The 22,995-nt window shown below is 41.2% G+C and overlaps 1 protein-coding gene across 1 annotated transcript in view; it reads left to right on the top strand.

The window, feature by feature from the left end:
• Nucleotides 1-22,995, top strand: part of COL4A6 (collagen type IV alpha 6 chain) — a 103,629-nt gene that overhangs the window by 46,837 nt on the left and 33,797 nt on the right. Inside the window, exons 3-12 of the mRNA XM_009945244.2 lie at nt 6,473-6,607; nt 8,756-8,800; nt 14,604-14,720; nt 17,243-17,311; nt 18,766-18,801; nt 19,224-19,286; nt 19,927-19,962; nt 20,101-20,142; nt 21,005-21,097; nt 22,127-22,180. Of these exons, the coding sequence (XP_009943546.2) occupies nt 6,473-6,607; nt 8,756-8,800; nt 14,604-14,720; nt 17,243-17,311; nt 18,766-18,801; nt 19,224-19,286; nt 19,927-19,962; nt 20,101-20,142; nt 21,005-21,097; nt 22,127-22,180 (690 nt within the window). The remainder of the gene's footprint in view (nt 1-6,472; nt 6,608-8,755; nt 8,801-14,603; nt 14,721-17,242; nt 17,312-18,765; nt 18,802-19,223; nt 19,287-19,926; nt 19,963-20,100; nt 20,143-21,004; nt 21,098-22,126; nt 22,181-22,995) is intronic.

Raw genomic sequence — 22,995 nt, 5'->3', positions numbered from 1 at the left:
CGGTGATACTCTGGGATGCAATCATCACTGTAACTGTTTCACACAGTTTCTGCTGAAATAAAGGCATAATTCTGAGTGATGATCATGAAAAGGACAAGTAAATGTCATTCAAATATATAGTGTAGCTCCTTAAAAATAAGCTTTAACTCATCATTTTCATACAATGGTTATTCATTTAGCTGAAGCAGAACTTCAGTCATCACTATGCTTCGTAAATCCTGCTGCTTGTCCTTTGTTTTAAAAAATCCCCAGGAATAATATTTTTAGACTTGTGTAGTGCCCAACATTCTGTATGATGCTCGGTGTTACACATGGATCCCCTTCTCTGGCGCGTGGCGCAGGACAGCTAGCGCCTGGTCAGCCCATCTCTCACACTGATGTTACAACCCACAAGCGACTTTCACTTACTTTAACGTTTTCTGTGTTCTCTGTGGCCTGGAGCCTTTCCACATGCTCTGACTTTCTTATCTAACTTGGACATTTCAGTACATCAAAGCAAAAAAGCAATCTGAGTTAAAGTCATCCTTTTTGACTCTCTTTTTTAAGTAGATCCTGTAGAGGTTATGAAGTATAAAATGGAATAATTACTTACATTTAACACTGAGTCACTCCTGGCATTGTCCGTGGTGGAGAAAAAGACAACAGTATGTGGTCTCTTTGTGTGCTATAAATAGAAATAGCAAATATGTGGAATTGATTGGATCAGGATGTTCCATGAAAGTGTTTAACTGGAAATTGAGCATTCTAAAGAACAAACTTTTCAGAGATTTAAATATCCAGTTTAGAAATAAAGGTATTTAATAATAAAGATTTTTTTCTAAAAATATGTCCAGGGTTTATACACATTTCTGTATTTATAATGTGTATAAACCTTTCATTGCAACTTTACTTATGTTACTGGAGTACAGGATTCAGGAAGCAAATGGTTTATGGAATCAAATTTCATTAATTTTTTTAAAACAGTTTAGAAATGGGGTGTAAAATCATATATGTATATGCACACACACATTTTTTAATTTAAATCACCTAGATTTTCTACTTGAGGTTACGTCCAGTCAGGCTTAGTGGAAATAACAGAGGTATTTTTTGAAAATGGAGTTTATCACATGAACTAAAATTGGAAATTATTATAAGATGCAGCCTGCAGTTGCTCATTACTACATTAAAACATTGCTCCTGAGATGGCCAGAGCAGCCTTGACAGTCTGCAGTGTGAGCATGCCAAGGTCTGCTTCGCATAAACAAAAAACGTCTAAAATGAGTTATGCTATTAAAGACTTTCACATGGTACAGGAAGAAGTTGTCTCTTTTCTTAAAATAAAAAAATTACCTCGATAGCCTTCCTTAAAAAATTAAAAACAACAAAGAAAAAAACCTATGAGATTTTTGGGCAGGTGCTGAATGAAGTAGGATGGTCCCACAGGAATGTTTTTTCCAGTCCATTTTTTCTGTGTGTATATGCATTTTGTGTATTCATCTCATGCTGTGTGGGTAAAAAGCTCTGTAGTGGAACAGTAAATTATATGACAGAAATAAAGAAGCCGTGTTGAACAAGACTTTCCCTAAGTTTTTAGAAGAAAAACTGGAGAATAATTTTCTTTAAAAGTACAAAGCATTTTTCAGTAGGCAAAATAATTACTTACTCTGGAATGTGAGCAGTGCTCTGGATACCTGACCCGTAATTTAGGAAAATAGTGAAGGGATTTACGTCAGTAATTATTATTATTACAGTAGAACTGTGGGGCCCCAGTTGAGACCAGGACTCTCTTGTGCAAGGCACTGTCTATCTAGCAAGAGATAACCACTGCTGCAGGAATCTTGCAGCAAAGGCAGGGCAGACCGAAGAGGAGAAGGGAGGCAATGGGGGTGGAAAGTAGAAGTGGTTAGCCCAGGGTCATGCTGCTCAGTAACGGACACTGCTGCCTGGCCGCGATAAGTCACCTATATGCGCTTCAGCCGAGTTCGGTGTGAGTCATGTGTCACCTTTTGTAATGTGCCATCCCTGATCAGAGAGGATGGCCATGATTTAAACAGGTAATGCCATTCTCATGTGTGAAAGTGCATCTCAAATCAGTCCCTCGTACAGGCTATCCTGTACAACATGCAAGTTGGGTACACAGATCTTCCTTGGCAGGTTTGGGATAGATTCTGCTTAGTGTATGCAGTATATGAGAACATATGTTTCTAGGGCCATAACAATTTAATGACTGGCTCTTTGGTTTGCCTTAATGTGATCAACTGAGTATAAGATGCTTCAGACTACAAAGCATTTGCTCGTGGAGTATATCTTTGTCACTAGCAATTTTTTGTGTCAATAAAACCTTGTTTATGGGGGAAATAATGGATGAAGGAATAGAGAGCGTGAATAAGATCCTTTTTTAATATGTCGTCACTAAATTCTCATAGAGAAGGAACTATGTGTTAGTTTGAGAACGCGTGAATGTCTTCAAATTCAGTTGCTATTTTCGTACACTAGATCTTAATTATGTTTAGAAAAATAATAATAATGCTTTTCTGCTTAAAATCTGGCAGTCTACGAATTTACTAACTGAAGAAGGGATCATTTCTGCCCTACCTGATCAGTAGTATTCTGCTTAGTTGTTAGTCCTGCTAAACTTAGCTCACTTTGTGAGTTCCAGTATCCTTATTTGGTGATGAATCGCTGAGCCAGTATTTGGTAGTGCATAAGGCTGGTAGAACTGTCCCCCAAGTAAGTAAGCACTTGTGTGATTTTTTGTCCCTGAAACAAGGGACATGTCCAGTGGTTCCGTACCGCTGCCACGTGTGTTCCTTTGCACAGTGCCAAATCAAACAGATTTGCTCTTTATTCTCCAAGCTCACAGAGGCAATGGGAAAAAGAAGAATGTTTGGAATTTGCAATGCTATGTGTAGCAGCGCTGCTTCAGTGGGCGAAAATTTATGTGGGGTATTAGAGTTGGCAAAAGGGGTAGGGACAATAGAGAAACTGTGATGTATTTGACAGTGTAGCAGTAGAGAGACCACATCGTTACCCACCGTACTGGCCTTTCCTTGTGACGCCCTGGGACGCAGATGAATTAAAAGGGTGAAGGGAGGAAGGCACATGTTGCAGAATCTTTTCCATTCAAAAGACACTGCCGTTAAATTGTGTTTTCAGGCTGTTTGTTTTACCGCCTTCTGCAGTGTCATCACACTGAGTGGTGATTCAGAAGCAATGGGAGGTTCCTACCCAGCCATTTTTTCCTCTTGGTTACCACATTTTGAGAGTGGAAACCTGGATGTCTGAGACATCTCTGTGTTTTTAATGGTTTGCAATGGCTAAGTGTGTAACAGAGATGCATGGGACTCATGTTGCGCTTGTGGCACAAACTTGGTCAAAATCCTGAGATTATCTGTGGAAGTGCCGTGGTGTACCAAGAAATAATGACGTTTTTTACCAGCACCCTATTAATTACAGAGAGACAGGAATGTCATTTAGTGCTGCTTGTGCACTAACAGCCTGATGCACAAAGATGTTTGAGAATGCAAGTTATGGTTTTCAAATATGTGAAATTCTAGTGGGCATTTGAGAAAACATTCACAAGTCACAGTGATTTCATGGGCTTTGTCTTTGCTTGGTGTTGCTAGCATTCTATAATTTTCATCTTTTTAAAAAAGGTTGTCGTGCAGCCAGGAAACCAAAATGATACCATTTGTGTTCATCACTAATGGATCTTCTACAGACTACTGGACTATATGTATTGAACAATAAAGATTAAAAATATGGAGCTCTGTTCATTCACTGTAGTTTTTGTTTGATATAGTCCACATTTTGTGTTTAAGCTTGTCCTTGCTGCTAAGAGGTGTTTTATTCTTTTTATCCTTTGGATAAGTAAGCGCAATCCTGATGGTAAAGCACAGTAAAGACTGGGTACTTAACTTTTTGCCACAAGGTAAACTCATTGAGGTCAAACAGGAGTTCCACCTGGTGTTGAACCCTGTAAGTTTACCTTGTGGTAAAACCTGAGTCTTCCTTGTGCTTTTATCCTGGAATTGCTCCCGCACGCACACTGCCTGCTCTTTATAATGCTTTTATCTTGGGACAGTTCATGGGAGTGCTACTGAGTGACGAAAAATGCTGCTTTTTTAGCAGTGGAGGCAAGTCCTTTGTTTCAGCATAGAAAACATGATTTCCATCCACACAGACTTCAAAAGAAACAGTAGGAATTCTTGAGAGCCTGATTGTCATGGCATAATCACATTATCAGAGAGATTAGAAGCACTTTATTGTGTCTTTACGGTTTAGTGACACTCTAAGGCACTGAACAAAATCTTCAAGTGCTGTTAAAATCTTTCTTGTAGGGCACTAAGGCAAAAGAGAGCTTTTTTACCTGTGGGCCCTGAAATCCCGGAGAATGTGTTTAGTTCTCCTGTCAGAGAGCTGCAGAACCAAACACAACACGCAGCACCTGTAGTTCCTGGTCTTTACTATCTCATTGAGATCTATTTCTCAAAGTGACCTGCAACAGGGCAAAACAAAAGCCTCCTAAAATTTTAATTCCTATCCATTCCAGTCATTGTGAAACACTATCATTAACCAGGCAATCAAACTAATTGAATACAGAAGTGTTAGCAATTCAAACAAGTGAGGAATTCACAGTGTTTTCTCTAGAAACCTTGGTGGACTCTTGGATGCTGTTGCTTTTGTGGGTGGTGGCTGGCTATAGCAGTAACATGCCCCTTTTTGGGGTATGTCTCTCCATGGCTGGGTTACCTTGAGGTAGACAGTCCACAACGCACGTCTTGTGAGGTGTTGCTCGAAAGACTCTGAATAGCTTGTGACTATGGGAGACTAAAAAGCTAAAGCGAAGACTGAAAGTGATAGCAAAGCATGTGATTTTCTTAACATGTTTCTTGTTGTGTGTGGTTGCCAAGGACCACTGAAGATTTGGGGGTTAATATTATGATCATATGCTTCCCAATATAAAGGATTCCATTGATAATTAGCCAAAAAGTGAAGAAAACTAAAAATAATCAACAGAAAAGCCTTTTCAGATGGGAGTCTGTGCCCCTGCAAGTGCACAGTATGGGCAGTGTCTAGACAGAAAAGGTATGAAATACAAAACATGCACTTGACCTCAGTTAAAAGGCCAGGATGAAACAATCACAACAGAAAGAGTGCACTTTAAAAGAAGACTGCTCCAGCAGTGAAGAAACATGGAATATGGGATGAAATGTTTTAGCCTAAACAGGTACTAAAAATGATCCTGGAAAAAGAATTTTTAAAATCAACTACAGTTTGTTTCACTTTGCTTGATTATTAACATGTAAAAATGCATTTTTAAATTAACTGTAAATTCTTCTACCTTGCCAAGGTATGGAGTCAGCTTTGTATATCTCCAGCTGCGATTACTAAAACCCTTGCAGCAGGGAGCTGCATTCTTTCTGCTGGTTGAAGGAGTTAGGGAAAGGGAAGGGGGACACACTACCACGGGCAGGAGCGAACAGGAGAATTGAAAGGAGGAGGATTTTTTTTTTAACTTCCTCCTCCATTCTACATCTTTTAATGTACGGCTCGATTCTTTGCATGGATAACTTCATGTAATCCACTAACTGTCTTGCTGGTAGAAAGCATAGGCCTAAACTGCCATTTGCTACTGATGCTTTGGGACTTTGGCCTCTGCCGATCTCTTTCAGATTCTGTCAAAATGAAGCAAATGAAAAGTACAAAAATGTTAACACAAAATTCTGTGTAAAGTGTTCAGCTGCCAAGACGCAGCTTCTGAGGCTAATAAAAACTCAGAGCACCTACAGCAAATTTTTTTAAACGTTGGCTTGTTTCAAAACCAGACTGCTCTGCACGTCCATGTAGCGACAGAACAATGAACGCTCACCCGTCACTTACGAATCTCTGCAGTTGTAGAGCAGGCTGCCCTCTTTGGGCAGTGCTCAGTCATTGCACCCTTCTCCTTGTGCTCGAGAAATCAAAATCCACACGCTGACTATAAGGTAACAAGAAGAGTACAGTGGAATCAATTCCTGTCTTGAGCCAACCGTTATACTAGTCTCAGATACTCCAAAGTGTGCTTTCTGACTGCATGCGACCCGTGCACTCCTTGCATCTTGTGTTATCTTTTTGTTGTGCTTGATCTAAAGCATAAGCGAAATAATTTTGCACCTTGCAGCTTGGAAATAGAGGTGCAAACTCCAGAAGCAGCAGCCAGTTTGATCTCAAAACACTTGTCTTGCCCGATTCCTTCCTACAGCAAAGCTGGTAATAGTAAATCTTCCAGGAAAAAGGGGAGATTTCTTACTATTACTCATTACTTACCTCTAATATCTCTTTATCTCAAATAACCTCTAATATCTCTTTATCTGAGAATGTACAGGGAAAACTTCAGCATGTCCTAACTACCCTGAGAGGTATCAAATTGCATTAAAGATTGAGTTGGATAGAATAATTGCCAAAGAGTTTGTGAACGTGGTGCATTGATTTATTTTTTGTTGTGTATTAGGGTCGCCCAGGACCGATTGGGCTTCAAGGACCGATAGGTGCACCTGGATTTACTGGCCCAGAAGGTTTGCCGGGAGCAAAAGGTGAGAGGGGAGCAGTGGGCCCCCCTGGACCAGCTGGACAGAAAGGCGACAAGGTAGGCTCAACAGTGACTTATCTGTCCCTCCAATAGATCTATGGCCTTCTATATATTTTTGAGTGGATAAAGATAATCTTGGACTGTCTGCCCAGGGGTAAGAACACGACAGCATTTCATTAGTATCTTTAAGAAAATCCCCTGCTTTTATTTTTGAATGAGAATACAGTTCCTAAAGCTGCTGAACATTGCAGCCATCCTGGTAGATGAACCACAGCCCAATTAGTATTGCTGTTGTAAGTAGTCTTTTACTTCACATGCCCAGGGATAGATGGGTGTTACTCACACTATGCTGAGAGAGACCTGAAGCTGGTTCATGTGTAGAAGATCTTGAGCTGGTGTATAGAAAAGGAAAAGGAATGGGTACTGAATGAAACCTGCAATTCAGTTTTGCAGATGCAAAGTTATTTGTAATAGAAAGAATGTTATAAACTATGTCATATTAATTGAAGTAACCCGTAAGGTGTGGGTGTCAGAGTGCAGTGTGCAAGAATGGGCAGAACAGGAAACGCAAAAATGTCTTAATGCCCCTAGGATCTGTTCTGCTGTCTCTGCTTATGAAAAAAGTATCAAAAGGGGAGTTTGGAGCCAGGCAAAAGAATGAACGGAAATATGAACAAATACTTTCAGTAACAGAGAGTGGATACGTGAGGATAGTTCACATTAAGGAATGTTTACATTGTGCATCAGGCATGTGTTCGCATCATGAGTTTTTGGGTTGCATGCGGAGGACTGATTGAGGCCCACCGCACAGGCCAGAGCGGTGTGTGTGCTCCCTCCATATAGCCTGGCAGAGGCTATGTAATGCAGTATAAAATGGGGAAGTCTGATATTGTCTGATGCAAGGGCTGGGGTGAGATTCCTATTGTCATGGCTATGCGGTTGGACGAAGGAATGTTTCAAGGACAACAGCTTGAAAGCTTTAAAGACAGAGGAAGTCTTGCATGCTGTGCCTGTCTAAAATCTGAAGGAAATCTGGGACATCAGGATAAGCACTTGCATTCTGCAACTGTCCCAGAGCATCTTACTGGTCTACTTGATGCAAGATGCTCAGGTCATGTGTGCAAATAAGAAAGAGACGTGTAGTTTAGAGCAGAGCTTGTCTTCCATGTTTTCCCAGCTACTGACAGGTGAGCTAGCTAGATGAAAACTAACTCAATTGTACTTTCCTATGCCGCACTTATGCCCTCTTCTCATTTGATAGTAGTCAACATGTGGGAGTTCTAGTCACCCTTTCTCATAAGGCAAAGAACCAAGTAAACTGAAAATGATGGCAATGAAAGTCGTTGCTTCGGTGTTGCATTCATCTGAAAGGCAATGCAAAATTTAAAACAAGGACTGAGTGCCGATATGAGTGAGAGCATTTTCATAATTCGAGCAGATAACACTGAAATCGTTAAACCTGGATTTTGAAAGACACACAATCCCAGGATAGGAGCTGGCCTTTAATGATTGGAACCAATTTCCTTGCACTGAAAAAATCCCTTATTTACTGCAGGACTGCTGTTTCTATCCATTGAAATGGATACATGTGCAACGCCAGCATGCAACAAGATTCTGTCTCTTTATCCCTTGTGGAAGCAATGTACTTTGCCTTTCCAAAGCAAGAGCAGTTAGTCTGGATATTCTGCTTACACAGTCTGTTTTGCTGCTATCCAGAGCAGAGCAGTAGAACCAACAAAGTGGTAATTACTTGCAACTAAGCCCGGGGTGGTCTGAAGTTAATGCAGTGGTCTGTGTATCTCTGGTCGTGCTATCACGGCATAGACAGAAAAACTCCTAAGTCCTGGTGAAACTCTTGGAAGGTCGAGTGTGACACTGAGAGTTAAGCTTATACTGGATTGTTTATTTTCCTGGCATCTTGTTTTCCCCAGATGTGCAGTAGGAGATTATATTTCTACTTCAAATTTCCTGATTAAAACATTCCTGAAACACTCATTTGGCATCCAGTCAAGCTCAGATGCTCAGTTCCTATCTTCACTGACCCCTGTGGTCAGAGAGAATCTGCATGAGATAGTTTGCTTCTTTGGGTTTTGAAAGCTGAAGTCCAAGACCGAAAATGTTGGAGTGAAAAGTATCTCACAGGTAGATATACATGAGATATACAGATTGATGAAGTGAAATATAACATCTACTCTTTTTCTTCAGGGCCCAATGGGAGTTCCAGGATTTCAAGGCATCAATGGGATTCCAGTAAGTTTGCATATGTAAATATAAGTCACCAGAACATTAGTCACAACTAAAAGCACGTAAGCACAACGGCACTGTCCTAGCACATGCGTAGTGTATCTTGCAAGTGCTTGCTTCTCTCTAGAGGGAAATGGCAGTGTTTGCTAGCCTACCTGGTGGTCCCACGCTGTTTTGTAAGAGGTTTGGGTCTATTGCGGGATGATAGGGAGTTGATACATATCAGCAAGTGAGCCTGAGTTACATGGGGATCCACTGCATCACTGAAAAGCTTTTCTTTCAGCACCATGTTCTCTCAGCACTATGTCTAGAAAACACCGTATCATAAAATTATAGACTTGTGGAACTGAAAGGGACCTCAGACAGTCAAACAGGCATGATCAGCTGTGCTTCAGGCTATTTTTAGTATGTGTTTCCTAACCAGTTCTTAAAACCTTGTAATGATTGAGACTCTAGCTTCTCTGTTAGAAAAGCTTTGCTAACGCCTAACTTCAGTCTGTCTTTCTGCAGTTTAAACCTATTAGTTCTCATTTTACTCATCAAGGACACATAGAGCAGATTGTTCCCTGTTACTTTGTAGTAGCCTTCTTGTATGTGATAACTGTTATCAGGTCTCCCTCAGTCTTCTTTTGCTACGATGTGAATGAAAATGGTTATCAGAGCTGAAGCCCTCCAGAGAATCCTTGCTTCTTCACTAGGTGCTAGTTCTGAGCCTTTCAGAAACCTAAGACAGGAAAGAGGTAATTGCTGCATTTTCCAGGTGATAGGGGTAGGTAGCCACTTTCCCTGACCATCAGGAATTTTTTTGTTTGTTTCTTTCATTCTCTAGAACTTTAACATTCTAGTGGCAGTTGTTTCCTTCACCATACAAAAAATTTTGTGCCTAGAGTGTCTTGACCAGCTTGCTTTTGCCTTGGTTTTCCCCAGTGATTTTTGCAAAGACATCTTACAGACACTTTCCCTCAGGGGAGTTTTAGCTGGGCTGGCTTTAGGAGTTGCCCCAAACTTCCTTGCTCTCCCTACACTGTGCAGCTCATCCTGCTTTCTCCTTCTGGTATTAAAATGCATTTTCTTTTCTTAATGACATTTTTCCATCTTCTGTATCTTTGTGCCTTCAGACTATACTCATGCTCTTTCTCATCTTCCTTACTTCCTTAGCTGGCCCAGAGCTCCAACGGTTGAGCTGTGTTTTCTTACTTCCTATCAAAAACTGAATTGTTTTGATAGATTGGCTGAAAATGCACAGTTGGCCGTGTAAATGAGCTTGCTCGATTCCAGCTCCTTCCTGGCGCCTGTCCTTCTCGCCCCCTCTGCTCATCCTTGCCTGTTTTCTCTCCTGCTCTACTCCCTTGCTGCTATTTTTTTCTTTTCCCACCAGCTAGCTCTCTAGCTCTGAAGAGAACAAGCTGTTCCCATAATATTTAATTGAATTGAACACACTGTGGGAACATGCTGTTCTCAGGGTATTTTTTCAGATGAGGCTCTGAAGAAAGGGGATTCCCAACAATGAGGGGAGGCAGAGATACAGCAACAGCCATTGCCAGGTAGTTGGCAGCAACAGGCTTCCAAGGAGAGAGTAGGGGAGGTAGGTGAAAGGATTCAAAGCCTCCAGCATATACACATCTACTCCGTCTGCTTTACAGTATTCTGCAGGTGGGTGAATGGGAAAGAGGCAAATCTTGCTGTTCAGGAACAGCGAAGTGCTCACCACTGTGGCTCTTCTGTGCCACAACTGCAGGACAGAAAAAGCGGGAAGGGAAACTAGTTGATACTGTTTACATTCGAGCCCTTGAGATAAATTCTTCCATTTTAAGGTGAGAATAGCAACCACCACTGCTTGAGAACATGTTTATACTTTTGCCAGTTGCATTTCAGGATAGGGAGTAGCTTAGGTTTGTTGTGAAATGTATAGAAACATATGCACATTATGTGCATGTGTGAAATGCAGAGCAAAGGAGAGAGCACGTGTGTGCTGATACAAGTCAGAGAGAAGTAAAAATATACTGCTATCTCTGCACAAGAATTAACATCTAAATGTGAAGACAGATTCTTTGTAGTATGCAGGTATGTTAGCATTGCCAGGTGTATTTTAGTCATGGCCAAAGGACTGCAAGGCTGTGATTCAGAGGGGAATCCCACTATTGACCTTAAGGGAAGTGGTGTTCCACAGAGTTCCCTCGGGGAATGCTGGTGGCAAGTAAATCATGTTGTTGCAGCTGGCCTGGCTAATCCCTTTAACCTAGTAAATACAGCAGCAACATGTGTTTATTGGTGGCCTTTCGTGTCACTCTGTAGAAGAATCCCTCAAATCCTTAGCCCTACTCGGGAAGTTTATTTTTTGCTATAGGACAAGATTCAAGGACACTTCTGGCAAAGGCTGGAACTGGAGTCGGGAGATGTATTTAGCTTTTCATGAACTGTTCGAGGAGTTCTAGAAGGAAATATTTTTATGAGAAGTGAGCCCTTGCCTGTACCATGAAAGCTAGAGCTACATGGAGGACCAAAGTTCTCTATTTTTTGACCCTCCTGGAGGAAACGCAAACACTTGGTGATGGCTGTAAAAAAATCACTTTGCTGTAGCAATCTGTGAAACTGTTTATTCAATTAGTTTTGTGTTCACCCTTAATTGCATTTGTTTCCCTGTTTTCAAATATTTGTTGAGCTCTCCTGTTGGGATCGCCTTTGTAATGTTTGATTTAGAAAAGAGGCCCCTTGAGATCACAGTGTTAGTGTACGAGCAGGAGTCAGACAAAGCAAGGGCCTTGATGAACAGGTCAAGTTTCCTTATCTGTCTCACAGGGAATGTCTCCTTTTGTGAGACCAGAGAGCACAGGTGATCTCTCCAACCTGTGTTTCAACTCAGGTCTGTAAACTAGTCACCCTGCCACGTATGAGTAAAGCCTGTAACAGTCTGCCTCTGTCAATTGAGATGCTTGTGCTGAATTGGCACATCTGCCAAAACAGGAATTAGAGGAGGTGAGAGCAGTGAAACTATCGTTTTTCAGGTCAAAACAGCTCTTTAAGTCAGTATTTTAAATCCCTGTGGAAAAGGTGAATTTAAGCCAGAACTTTACAGCTCTCAAGGAAGTCAGTTGTGGGTGCTCAGTACCTCCTCAGGTAAGGTTCCTAAAACAAAACACTCTGAACTCGAATAGCAGATTAGCTAGAAAGTAGGAAATCCTGTGGATTTTTTTCCTAAAGCCAAAGAGACAACATGTGTATGTGTGCGTGTCAGTCTCTGCCATGCTTTGCCTCAGAACCGCAGACATGGATGCCATGCAATGAAGTGATAGGGCCACAGGTTTATTTAATACACATAAGAAACCACTGTGGTCAGCATACTTTATATCCTCTCTTTGTGAGCCTTTCTAACGTACTAAGAGGATACCAAAATCCTCTGGGCCATTTACAGACTGTGCTGGGCCAAGAGTTAGGAGATCTCACCCAAAGTGTTTCCCAAGACATCAGGCCACCAGCCAGCTCCCTGCCATGGGCTGGCTCTTGGCCCACACTGAAGGCTCAGCAGCTTGGCTGCCCGTTGTCTAGCTCTGAGGGGCAGATGTTGGCTGTTAGGCTTGACTCAACCCTGCAGCTGGTCACCTTATGTTGTAACCAGATACGTGTGCACTTGTCCCACATAGCTTCTGGTTTTGTTGGTGCTGTAAACAAAGTGAAAGACCTGACAGACAATGAGCACTCTGGCCTCCCTCTGCAGTCACAGCCTGTCCCGCCACAGGCTTGCTGCTCTTGGCTATGATATGCCGCGTGGATGGAGGAGGGTGGGTTGCCACTGATTTGTTCCAGCTTTGGGAACCAAATGAAATAATTTCAAAGAGACAAACATAAGTGGCAATAAATTGGTGCTTCAGACTTCTCCTGTTGCTCTACCAGGGCCTGGCAAGTTCCTGCTTGCGCAGCACACGTGGGTGTTCTGACAAACAGACTTTAATCATCAGGGCAACTGGCACTATGTATGCAGTGGTGCCTGATGCTAATGCTTTGGGATTACTTCATTCCATGTCCTGAGGCCTTGTTTAATCTCAAATTTATACTCGTCTGGTTGAGCTGCCTTGATCCTGTAGTGGAGATACACTTTACATTCATTCAGTTAGCACCTTATTGACAGATAGAGAGCAGATCTGGGCTCACTCCCCTTCTCTCCATTTTGTTGGCGCAAATCGCAGTACAGTTGCCAAATGAGCTGGACCAAGGAACTCATCTGGCTGAAAATTAACCCCATTAAGAAAGAGAACTGTGATTTCTCTGCTGTGTTGGTTTACTGCTCTGACTCGCCTATTCTACTTGTGCTTATGCCAGCACAGGGAAGAGGGAGGTGTTTGTAAGCAGGAGCGTGCAATGGCCCTCCAGGCAGCAGCTGAACCAGTGATCAGCTCGAGTATTTATGTAATTATGGCCTAAGTTGCTCTGTATTCTTGGGAAAACTACTCTGCTACTGTGTGCCCCCAGTTTCTCATCCGTAAAATGAAGATTATAGCATTCCCACATTTTTGCAAGGCATTTTAAGATCCATAGATAAAAGGCTTTACATTACTGCAAAGTTCTCATTGGGTTTGGTCAGAGCATATGCTATTGGCTTGGACTGGGAAGACCTCTAGCAACACAAATGTGTTTTGTTTTAAGTGTCACGCATGAGGGATTGTTAATGTTCTGCTTTATCTCCATTTTATCCATGTTTATTTTTTTTTACTTTCCTACTGTGAGTCATAACTTATTTAATGCCATATCTTAAGGATGAACCTTTGGGATCAAACAAAAGTACTTTGGGGATGAGTCAAGATCAGGGTGTACAGAGGGGAGGGAGAGAACTGTCAGCTACTGATACTATCTCCATAAGTTTCGTTTTTCTTCCTGCCACAAAACACTGTCATTGAGAGCCACAGAATTCATTTCTGTTAAAAGGAGGATGGAATAAAGAGCTGCTTGATACCTGGGTAGGGTGACTGACAGTTCTGCCTTTCTACGTTTTGCCTATACATACCCATATTACACTGAAGAAACAGTAACTGAAGTCTCAAACGTTGATCTCCTTTGCACCAGTACCATGCTGAGTAAATTCCAGTCAATTTACCAGAGCTATACCAGGGCAAAAGAGGTATGAAATCAGAATTAGGTACAACTGTATTCTAATCTGCTTAATTAGTAATTGACCATTACAAATACTTTCTTTTAAATGCTGTTAGTTTAATGATGTCTTCCTCCTAGTTGCTTTGCCTGAGATATTAAGTTTAATATAACAAGAAAAGCTGTTTTGCTTGAGTGGCCTGATGCTGGAGTGGTAACATCTGCTCAACTATTAAAGGAAAGAATCCACACTGGAGAGGAAGAGAAGTCATTGAAACTTTAAGCAGATTGGAATTATAAAGGCTCAGTATTGTTGAGTCTGCCTCTGCCCTTGTTTTTACATGAGTAACTTCTATTCCTGCTGTCAGGTGCACCCTTGCGTGCTTTTTACACTGTGTTATATGCTGTATATTTCAGACTGCTGTGGGATGAGTATTGCCCTTTTGGGACCTACTCATGCACGAGTTATGTACTTCAGAAAATTATCCCTTGGAGAAATAGATAATTAAATGAATGCAGCCACTGTTCTAGGATTTAAGCTTTGGGGAGGATAAACAATGCTGGCCAGAGAAGCTAGTTCTGCTGCAGTCTGCCATACACTGAACTTGAGTGGGAGCAGTGCGTTTCTTTTGTGTTGCCATTTGGAAGATATCAGTTTTCTGGGGACAGTATTACTAACAAAATAATGCATCCTGTCAGTCATTCTCTCTTTTTCCCCTTTATACAGGGTCACCCTGGGCAGTCTGGACCTAGAGGTCTGCCTGGCCTCGATGGCTGCAATGGTACCACTGGAAGTCCTGGCGTTTCTGGATCAGATGGGTTTCCTGGCCTACCTGGACTGCCTGTATGTCCCAACTCGAATACGGTGTTTGGTAGTCACTAAGCTAGGATTTGCTTTTCATGTCATTGTTGGAAAAAGTAACTCCCGAGTACTTAGGAAGAACCCCAGTAACCCTAAGTTTATTAGCATTGTTAGAGCTCAATGTCATTTTCTCACTGAAATTCCACTCTGAGGATAACATGAAGATCCTGTGAATTAAGTATGCCCCCACACCGAGTTACACCATTGTCACTGGCAGTATTCAAGCTAACTCATAAGAAACCATGATAAAGTTTTTAAGAACTATGAAGTGTCAAACATCTTCCACTTGGCACGTTTCAAGTCAGTGGATGCTGATTCAGGAAAGGATCTTATCACATGTTCAAGTCTATGCATCAAATATTGGATGCCTTCCTTTGGGTCCTGAGATAGCCAAAAGCTTCAGTCTCACAGAGTGTCAATCGGATTAACTTTCCAGGGTATACATTTTACTTTTGAAAACACTCTTCTGCCAGGCTGGAATTTTATCTAGCCTGCCTTGGACGTCTCAAAGTTACGTGTCTGATTTATTCATCTGGACTGCCCTCTTACGGAGAGTGGTATTTGCGAGAGTGCTGCTCCCCCTCTGCCTTTGAGGATGAATTGTCTCTGGAGACACACATTTTTCTGCATTGACTGTAGAGGAAATGAAGGTAGCTGGGTCATGCTCTACACTCTGTTTTAAGTTGGTAGGATTAGTTGTAAGAACGCCACTCTTAGATGCTGTTGGGAATTGCAGTCTTTTGTAAAAGTGCGTGGTTATTTTTGAAGTGTAAGCAAAAATTATTTGACTTGATATTAAAATACTTGACAAATATGTGAATATTTGTTCACTTTCAAAGTCTGATCTTACAAACACAGGTCGTATGACTGATCATACATGTAGTGGAACTCCTTTGCACGTATACATGAAGAAGAGGAAGAAAATACAGCTGGTGGATGTAAATAATGCCATTTGTTTCAGCATTTCTAAACTGTGCTAAGACATCGTCACGTCATCCAAAGTTGAAGTTCATATGATGTCAAAAAATACTGAAGCAATAAGTTAAAATTAAAGTATTACTTTCTAAAGTAACTTTCTAAAGTAACTGATTTACTCATACCTGCTGCTCGTACTTCTATTTTGTAATGCTTGTAGGATTACATTTTTGGCAAGGAAAGCCTCTTGGATCAGCCAACCCCTCTCAAATTGTTGGCAATTAAATGAAGTCACCTCAGATAAATTGGATGGGATGATCAAGATTAAAATAAATTGGGTAGATATAGAATTGTAATGGCAACTTTTTCAGAAGATTCATGCAGTCTACCATTTTTTTTCTCTCATTGATTCTAAACAAAATTCAGTGATTTACAGTGTTAAAGGAGAGATAGAATGGTTTGGATTGGAAGGGACCTTATAGATCAGCTCATTCCAACCTCCCTGCCATGGGCAGGGACCCCTTCCACCAGACCAGGCTGCTCAGAGCCCTGTCCAACCTGGCCTTGAACACTGCCAGGGAGGGGGCAGCCACAGCTTCTCTGGGCAACCCGATCCAGCCCCTCACCACCCTCATGGTAAAGAATTTCTCCCTTACATCTAATCTAAATCTGCCCTCTTTCAGCTTGAAGCCATTATCCCTTGTCCTATCACTACACTCCCTGATAAAGAGATTTCCTCTCCAGCTTTCTTGTAGGGCCTGTCAGGTACTGGCAGGCTGCGCTAAGGTCTCCCCGCAGCCTTCTCTTCCCCAGGCTGAACAGCCCCAGCTCTCCCAGCCTTTCCTCCCAGCACAGGAGTTCCAGCCCTCGGATCATTGCTGGGGCCTCCTCTGGCCCCGCTGCAAGAGCTCCAGGTCTGTCCTGTGCTGAGGGCTCCAGAGCTGGATGCAGGACTCCCAGGAGTGTCTCACCAGAGCGGGGCAGAGGAGCAGAATCCCCTCCCTTGTCCGGTGCCCACGCTGCTCGGGATGCAGCCCAGGGCATGTTTGGCCTTCTGGGCTGTGGGCGCACATTGGTGGGTCACATTGAGCTTCTTGTCAACCAGCACCCCCAAGGCCTTCTCTTGAGGGCTGCTCTCGATCCACTCATTGCCCAGCCTGAATCCATATTTGGGAGTGCCCCAACTCATGTGCAGGACCTTGCACTTAGCCTTGTTGAACTTCATGAGGTTTGCCTGGCCTGTCAAGGTCCCTCTGGATGGTATTGATATGTATATGAACAGGAGGGTTACACCATGTCAAACAGATTCAGACAGGATCTTAAAAGTTGTAAAAGAGGGAAATCTGATATAAACAGGAAAATACCAGAGAAAATGTTTGCAGAACCTTGTTTTTCTAAAGCCACAGGAATTCTTAATTTCTCATAACACCACAGCTTCTTTGACAAAGCTGCAGTGGTACTTTTGTAGTTTGCTGGAGCCAGAAGTTTGCCTTGTTCATGACGCTGAATATAAATTCTCTCAAAACTAAATCAGTATTTTTTTCAGAAATTTCTTTTTTACTCTTTTGTTTTGTGTTTTTTTTAATCAGGGTCGTCCTGGCCCAAAAGGCTTTAAAGGAGAACCTGTTTTTGCTCAAGGCAGTCTTAAAGGAATGAAGGTAAGGCTTGTCATGACATAGGAGAAAATGCAGTACAAGAAACACTGGGATGTCCTACAGGTTGCAGGGCTGATGCTGCAGGTTAGATTGCTCATGATGTTCGACTTGGGTATCCTGGGTGTGTCTGAACGCAGAGTGGTGAAAAAGGCCTTATAATAGCTTCATTAATGACAACACAGAATAGTCTCAGAACTTGGAATTGCTTGGTCTTTGCAGAGATCTTGTTCATCCCAGACTGGGATTGCTGGGATGTTGCTCATCCTGTTACAGTTCAGTGTAGATGCTGCTCCTTCACTTCTCTCTGGAGAGCTAGAACTGTTTGTTTGTGGTGTCAAAACATGGATGTGAGGAATTTCTCAGAAGCTTAACCTGCCTTATGTGAGGTAGCATATGTGTTTCTAGATGCAGATGTAGCAAAGGAGGAGCCCTTCACTGCACTCAGAACTTTTCTGTAGCTGACATCAGGTCTGTTGAAATAACAGCTCAGGAAACTCGCAAGTGCAGTTAGGGTTTCTAGTGTGAGATCCTAGCTGTTTCCCAGTGTTTTTTGTACAGGGAGGTACTAGTAAGTAATCAGACATGTTATTGGTTTAAATACATAAATATCCTACTCACAGTATTCCATCCTTTGCCACTGCGAAGTCAGGATTTTAATCTCTGTATTTAATAAGGACCTCACCCTGAAATACCTGTATCAAGTTTATAATTTTATTTCTTCTACAGAAGACACAAACTGTGGATAGACAATTTCAATTTATTCTTCAGAACAGTGAATAGGTTCTTGAGTATGCTCATGTAAAATGTTCAGTTCTTTGTTGGCTTGAGACAAAAGCTGACCAGCTTACCATGGGTTTGATTTTTGCCAGAAGTACAAGGTTTGGAATAAATTTACAAAGGATTCAGTACCTCTTGTGGTACTGAATTCGGAAATATTTAGCAGCCTCGTGCTTCTTTAAATGTTGAAAATGATAAGAAATTTATTCTGACTTGAAAGGCCCCTCACACTGACTTGGTTGGTCAAAATTATGAACTTTTCTATAATTCTTCCCACAATATATACAGTCATAAGTTGGTAAAAGTTAAATATGTATTTACTTCAGCATTTATGGGAATTACAGATTATTTGATATAATAATGATATGGTTTTCCATATTTTATAGTGGTTTTGTAATGAAAGTGCTTTTTCCAGTGTTTTTACAATTACTATAGATTTTTTTATGACACTTTCATTTCTCGTTACCCATAAATAAAATGGTTGTAATTTCTTTGGAGTTTTGGAATCTCTCCATTACCCAATTTAAATATGGAAGCACAGGTGTGAAAATATTTTCCCATTTACACTTGGTCTCATATTAACTAACAGCAAATATTTCTATTTATACAAAACTTAATGTTCCTTATAGTTTGTTGCAATAACATAGTGTTAATTTTACTCATGCATTTGTAATTTTTAGGGAGAAAATGGTCTTCCTGGATTGGATGGAATTTCTGTAAGTTGTTTAATTTGGGGAATAATGATTTTAAACAATATTAAGTAGGTAATTTTTCTTGTATTAGTTCTCAATGGCTATTTTCAAATCAGTGGGCCGTGTATTTACATGTGTGATACCAGCAGCATGAGCAATTCCAGCTTTGTAATGGTATGAGTGGATCCACATTATGGTAGAGGAAGTCAGCCTTTTGCTGTTATCTCTTCTGATTTTCCTTTTTCATATCAAACTCCCTTCTGCTGTTATCTCTGTTACTTTGATTTTCAAAATGCATCTAATAATATGGATTGTTATAGTATTTAACTTCGTATACTTAATTAGGGGATGTTACTTAATGTTTCCTGAGACTCACTTTGTCTTTGGTTGGGGTTTGATGGGTCAAGTGCTACACATTCTACATTTGTCCTATGTTCTTCTTATAGGGCCCAAAAGGTTTTCCAGGTCCAATAGGTTCTGCAGGCCCTATCGGATTACCAGGTTTGCAGGTAAGAGACCTCAACTGTTGCACTTGTCGATAGAACAGCTCAAAGTGTTGGTGATTTTCCCTCCTCATCTGTATTTGTGTCATGACAATGAGAAAAAGTGTGTGTGCATCTAAAAGGACTGAGCACAGCTGACTTCGAGCATAGAATACTTGAACTTGGATAGTTTAATCTAATCGCAAGAGGGAAGGCTGCTCTCTGGAGCAGTGTTCAGAGCAGCAATCATGAATGAGGGCCCCGGCAAAGCCCTGGAGTGCTGTCTACAAACACATTGTACTATTGTAAGCACTTCCTCGTCTCACGGTTGGAGGGAATATGCATGTTTGGAGCCTTTGTCACCATGAAATATGCTTAAGAATTGCTTTTTCAAGATACTACAAGAGACCTTCCATTGGGTAGAGGTAAAAATGAACTATATGTTTGTTGCTTTTAAATTAAAGTTTGCTTTTAATTAGCCACAGTACCAAAGGGCTATGCTTTCTAGTATAGATGTGAAGACTTGAAGATCATGTGGATCAGTTACTTTTGCTTTGGGGGCAAGAGATGAAAGTTCAGGCATCAGTGCAGATCCCCAGCATTGCTCCAGTTGTGTGCATCTTAATTAAGTCAAAAGAAATAAAATCTTGATCTTGTTCCCATTTAGGGTCCAATGGGTCCCCCTGGGCCACCAGGTCCAAAAGTGAGTACCTATCTTTCCTGTCTTCTTTCTACACCTGATTGTTGGCTGTTTTAACAGTGGGGTGGGCCTCGATGATAGTGATGCTGTTGCTGCTGTTGTATCGTTATTCATTTGTCATTGGTTTTCTTTCTCTCTTAGGGTAACATGGGATTAGGCTTTCAAGGAGAGAAAGGAGAAAAGGTAGGTGAAACTTGTTCTGTTACGGAAAGAGCATGAAATAATACTCTAGTGTTCCATCATAGCTTGATCCTCTAGAAAGTGGCTAGATTCCAGCATTTTCTTCTTGTCCTTGTCCTTTTCTTTTTCTTCTCTTGGACTGATTGACAGTCCAAATACTAACAATTCTTGCTGGTTCCTTATCTGTTGGTACACAAACAAAGGGTGGGAGCATTTTCTGGATGAAGAGGGGGAAGGGGAAAATCTCAGTTCAACATGGTATTTTCATGGTTATCAAGACATTAGGTCCTTAGACATCTTTTGAATCTCTGTCTTTCAGAGTCTTTGAACCCTCACCTCTTGTACTGAATCATTCGACAGACTTCACTCTTTTTGGCTTTCATAATGTTCTTTGGGTCAACCGATGTGTAATTTATAGTCCAACTATCCCAAATGGATGTCCTACAGTCTGTGTGAGAATTTACACTGGCTTAATGGGGCTTCTCAAAGTTCTCAATTTGGGGCTTGGTTCTGCTGCTGTTAAAATCGGTTCTCATCATTCTACTTTTCTAATTGTTTCTTGTCTTCTTTTCTTCCATATTTCTCCCCAAATTTTTTCTGGAATATTTTCTTGTGGATTCAAAAGCTGAACCTTTTTTTTTCTTGCCATGTGTTATATCCATAACTCTTCTAATGCATTTTGTTCATCTTAATTTTCAGTCTGATCTTTTGAGTTCCATGACCAAACTCCTGTGCCAGCATTCAGGCACTCAGATATTATGTACATGGGATATAATTACAGTGGCTTTTTACTGATTCACAAGCCACTTTCATAGGAAATCAAACATGTTCTGCCTATGTTAATAGCTTCCTCTTTTGCCAACAGGGTGATGTAGGGCTGCCTGGCCCTCCGGGTCCTCCTCCATCCACTGGAATACTGGAGTTCATGGGATTTCCAAAAGGGAAACAAGGAGAAAAGGTCTGTAAATTCAGTTTACAAACCCTCCCTCTCCTCATGCTCCTTCATTCAAGGCTGAATTAAATTACTGGACCGTGAGGGCTGTTATATTTCCAAATCAAAATCATTTTCTGTGCTAGTTTAACCTGCCACATGGCTATTGAATAAAAATATTCTTAGCTCACAGCGCTGTGCACCACTGACGCATACCTCTCAAAAGGAGAAATCTGAAAGCTATGTAAAGGTTTTCATCATTAATCCTAAAAATAAATGAACTGTAGTTATTTTCTGTTGGACCTGTGAAATTGTGTCAACTGAAGCCAAAAAACTAAATCGATTTAGAAAAAAGAATAAAAAGCTCCAGCACTTTTGCTTTGGCTATGATGCACACTGCTCTGAAATAATCAGATTTCTCTCCTTTACTTTGTTATCCTGGCATTTACCGAGTTACATCTTTAGCTCATCAGTGGTTTTATAAAAGCGGTATGGATCTTGAGTTAGAGATTCTCTGCATGCATGAAATTTAGACATACTGAATTAATCTGGGACATATACAGGGTGGCTTGGGAGCCCCGTCTGAGCTTGCCTCAGCCCTTGAATAACTCATAAGAGAGATTGTCTTTTCTAGCGTGAGATAAGATTCAGACAAACACCATTCCTTTTGGCTCACTCTTGAAGTTGTAAGCAGGATTGTGAAGACATTATGCTATCCCATCATGTGTTATTTTGCTGCTTTCCATGGAGTACTGTGCATGTTCCAGTTCCCTAGATATTATATGCTTCTGGTTTGATTTCTAGCAGAGGAGGACAGCAGAACAACAGTTCCCAAGTATTGGTCTTTGGTCTTTGAAGCCATGGGAAGTGGTCACAGACTATCTATTGCATGCACTGACACTGTATCTGGCACATTATGACACCAATCAAGTATACTTGCTGGCAAACAAATTACAAGACCTTACTTTAGGAGTCAGGAGCATGATGGGGGGATTGGGGAAAGACTTGCTTTCGTGGGCGCAGTGATTTATTTTGTTTACCTGTTTCCCTTATCAGGGTGAGCCAGGCCCTCAGGGATTCCCTGGAGACAAAGGAATGCCTGGCCTGCCGGTAAGGACAGAGGAGAGTTTTTAATATATGCCTAATATGGGTTAGGTGGTTCAACACCCTCTGAATAGCTCACAAGGTCCTACAGGAGTTTTTAGGCACCAGACTACTTTGAAAAGCTGTTTAAAATGTATGCAAGACATTGCGTAATCTGGTAGGTTTCTTTCCTGGAGATACAAAGAAGATAACGCTGTCCTACTACAGACATTACAAAGCAGCCATCATTTCAGCACGTGATCTGCAGTTTGCAGACCTGCGAGTAGACATACCCTTCACATGGCCACGTGATGGCAGTGTTTCTTGATGTCCCACAGAGAGCTAGAGGTATTTTAAAAAAAATCCTATTTTTTTCCTTTAATTATGTCTAAATATTTTTTTTTTTTACTTTAAAGTTTTAAAGCACATGCAGATCTTGCTGTCTGTCTATATAGATCCAGTTTTAAAATGGGCTGTTTAACATTAGTGCTCAAAAACTGAGGAATGAGTAGCATTTTCTCTGTGTGAATCAAGAACAACAATTTATTCCTGCATTTCAGAGAGCTGTTTCCCAGCTTATAACCTTTTGTAAACACAGGTTATTTCGATAAGTTTAAGGAATAAATATTTTGTGGAACTTCTGACTAATAAGATAAATTGTTTGCCAGTTTCTTCAATGTACAGATGTTCTCAGTAGAAAGACGTGCAAGAAAAACCTGTACACGAAGCACAGTTTGTTATTAGCCTTTCTGGACATGTTCCATTATGTGCATGTTTAGCTTTATGCATCACAAGAGGCCCATTGGAGCTGGTGGGGTTGAACATATGTGTGAACTTAAGCA

Source organism: Opisthocomus hoazin, chromosome 14 (genome assembly GCF_030867145.1).
Source record: "Opisthocomus hoazin isolate bOpiHoa1 chromosome 14, bOpiHoa1.hap1, whole genome shotgun sequence".
NCBI classification, from domain to species: Eukaryota; Metazoa; Chordata; class Aves; order Opisthocomiformes; family Opisthocomidae; genus Opisthocomus; species Opisthocomus hoazin.
The sequence above is the reverse complement of the archived record's forward strand: the minus strand, read 5'-3'. Positions and strand labels throughout refer to the sequence as shown.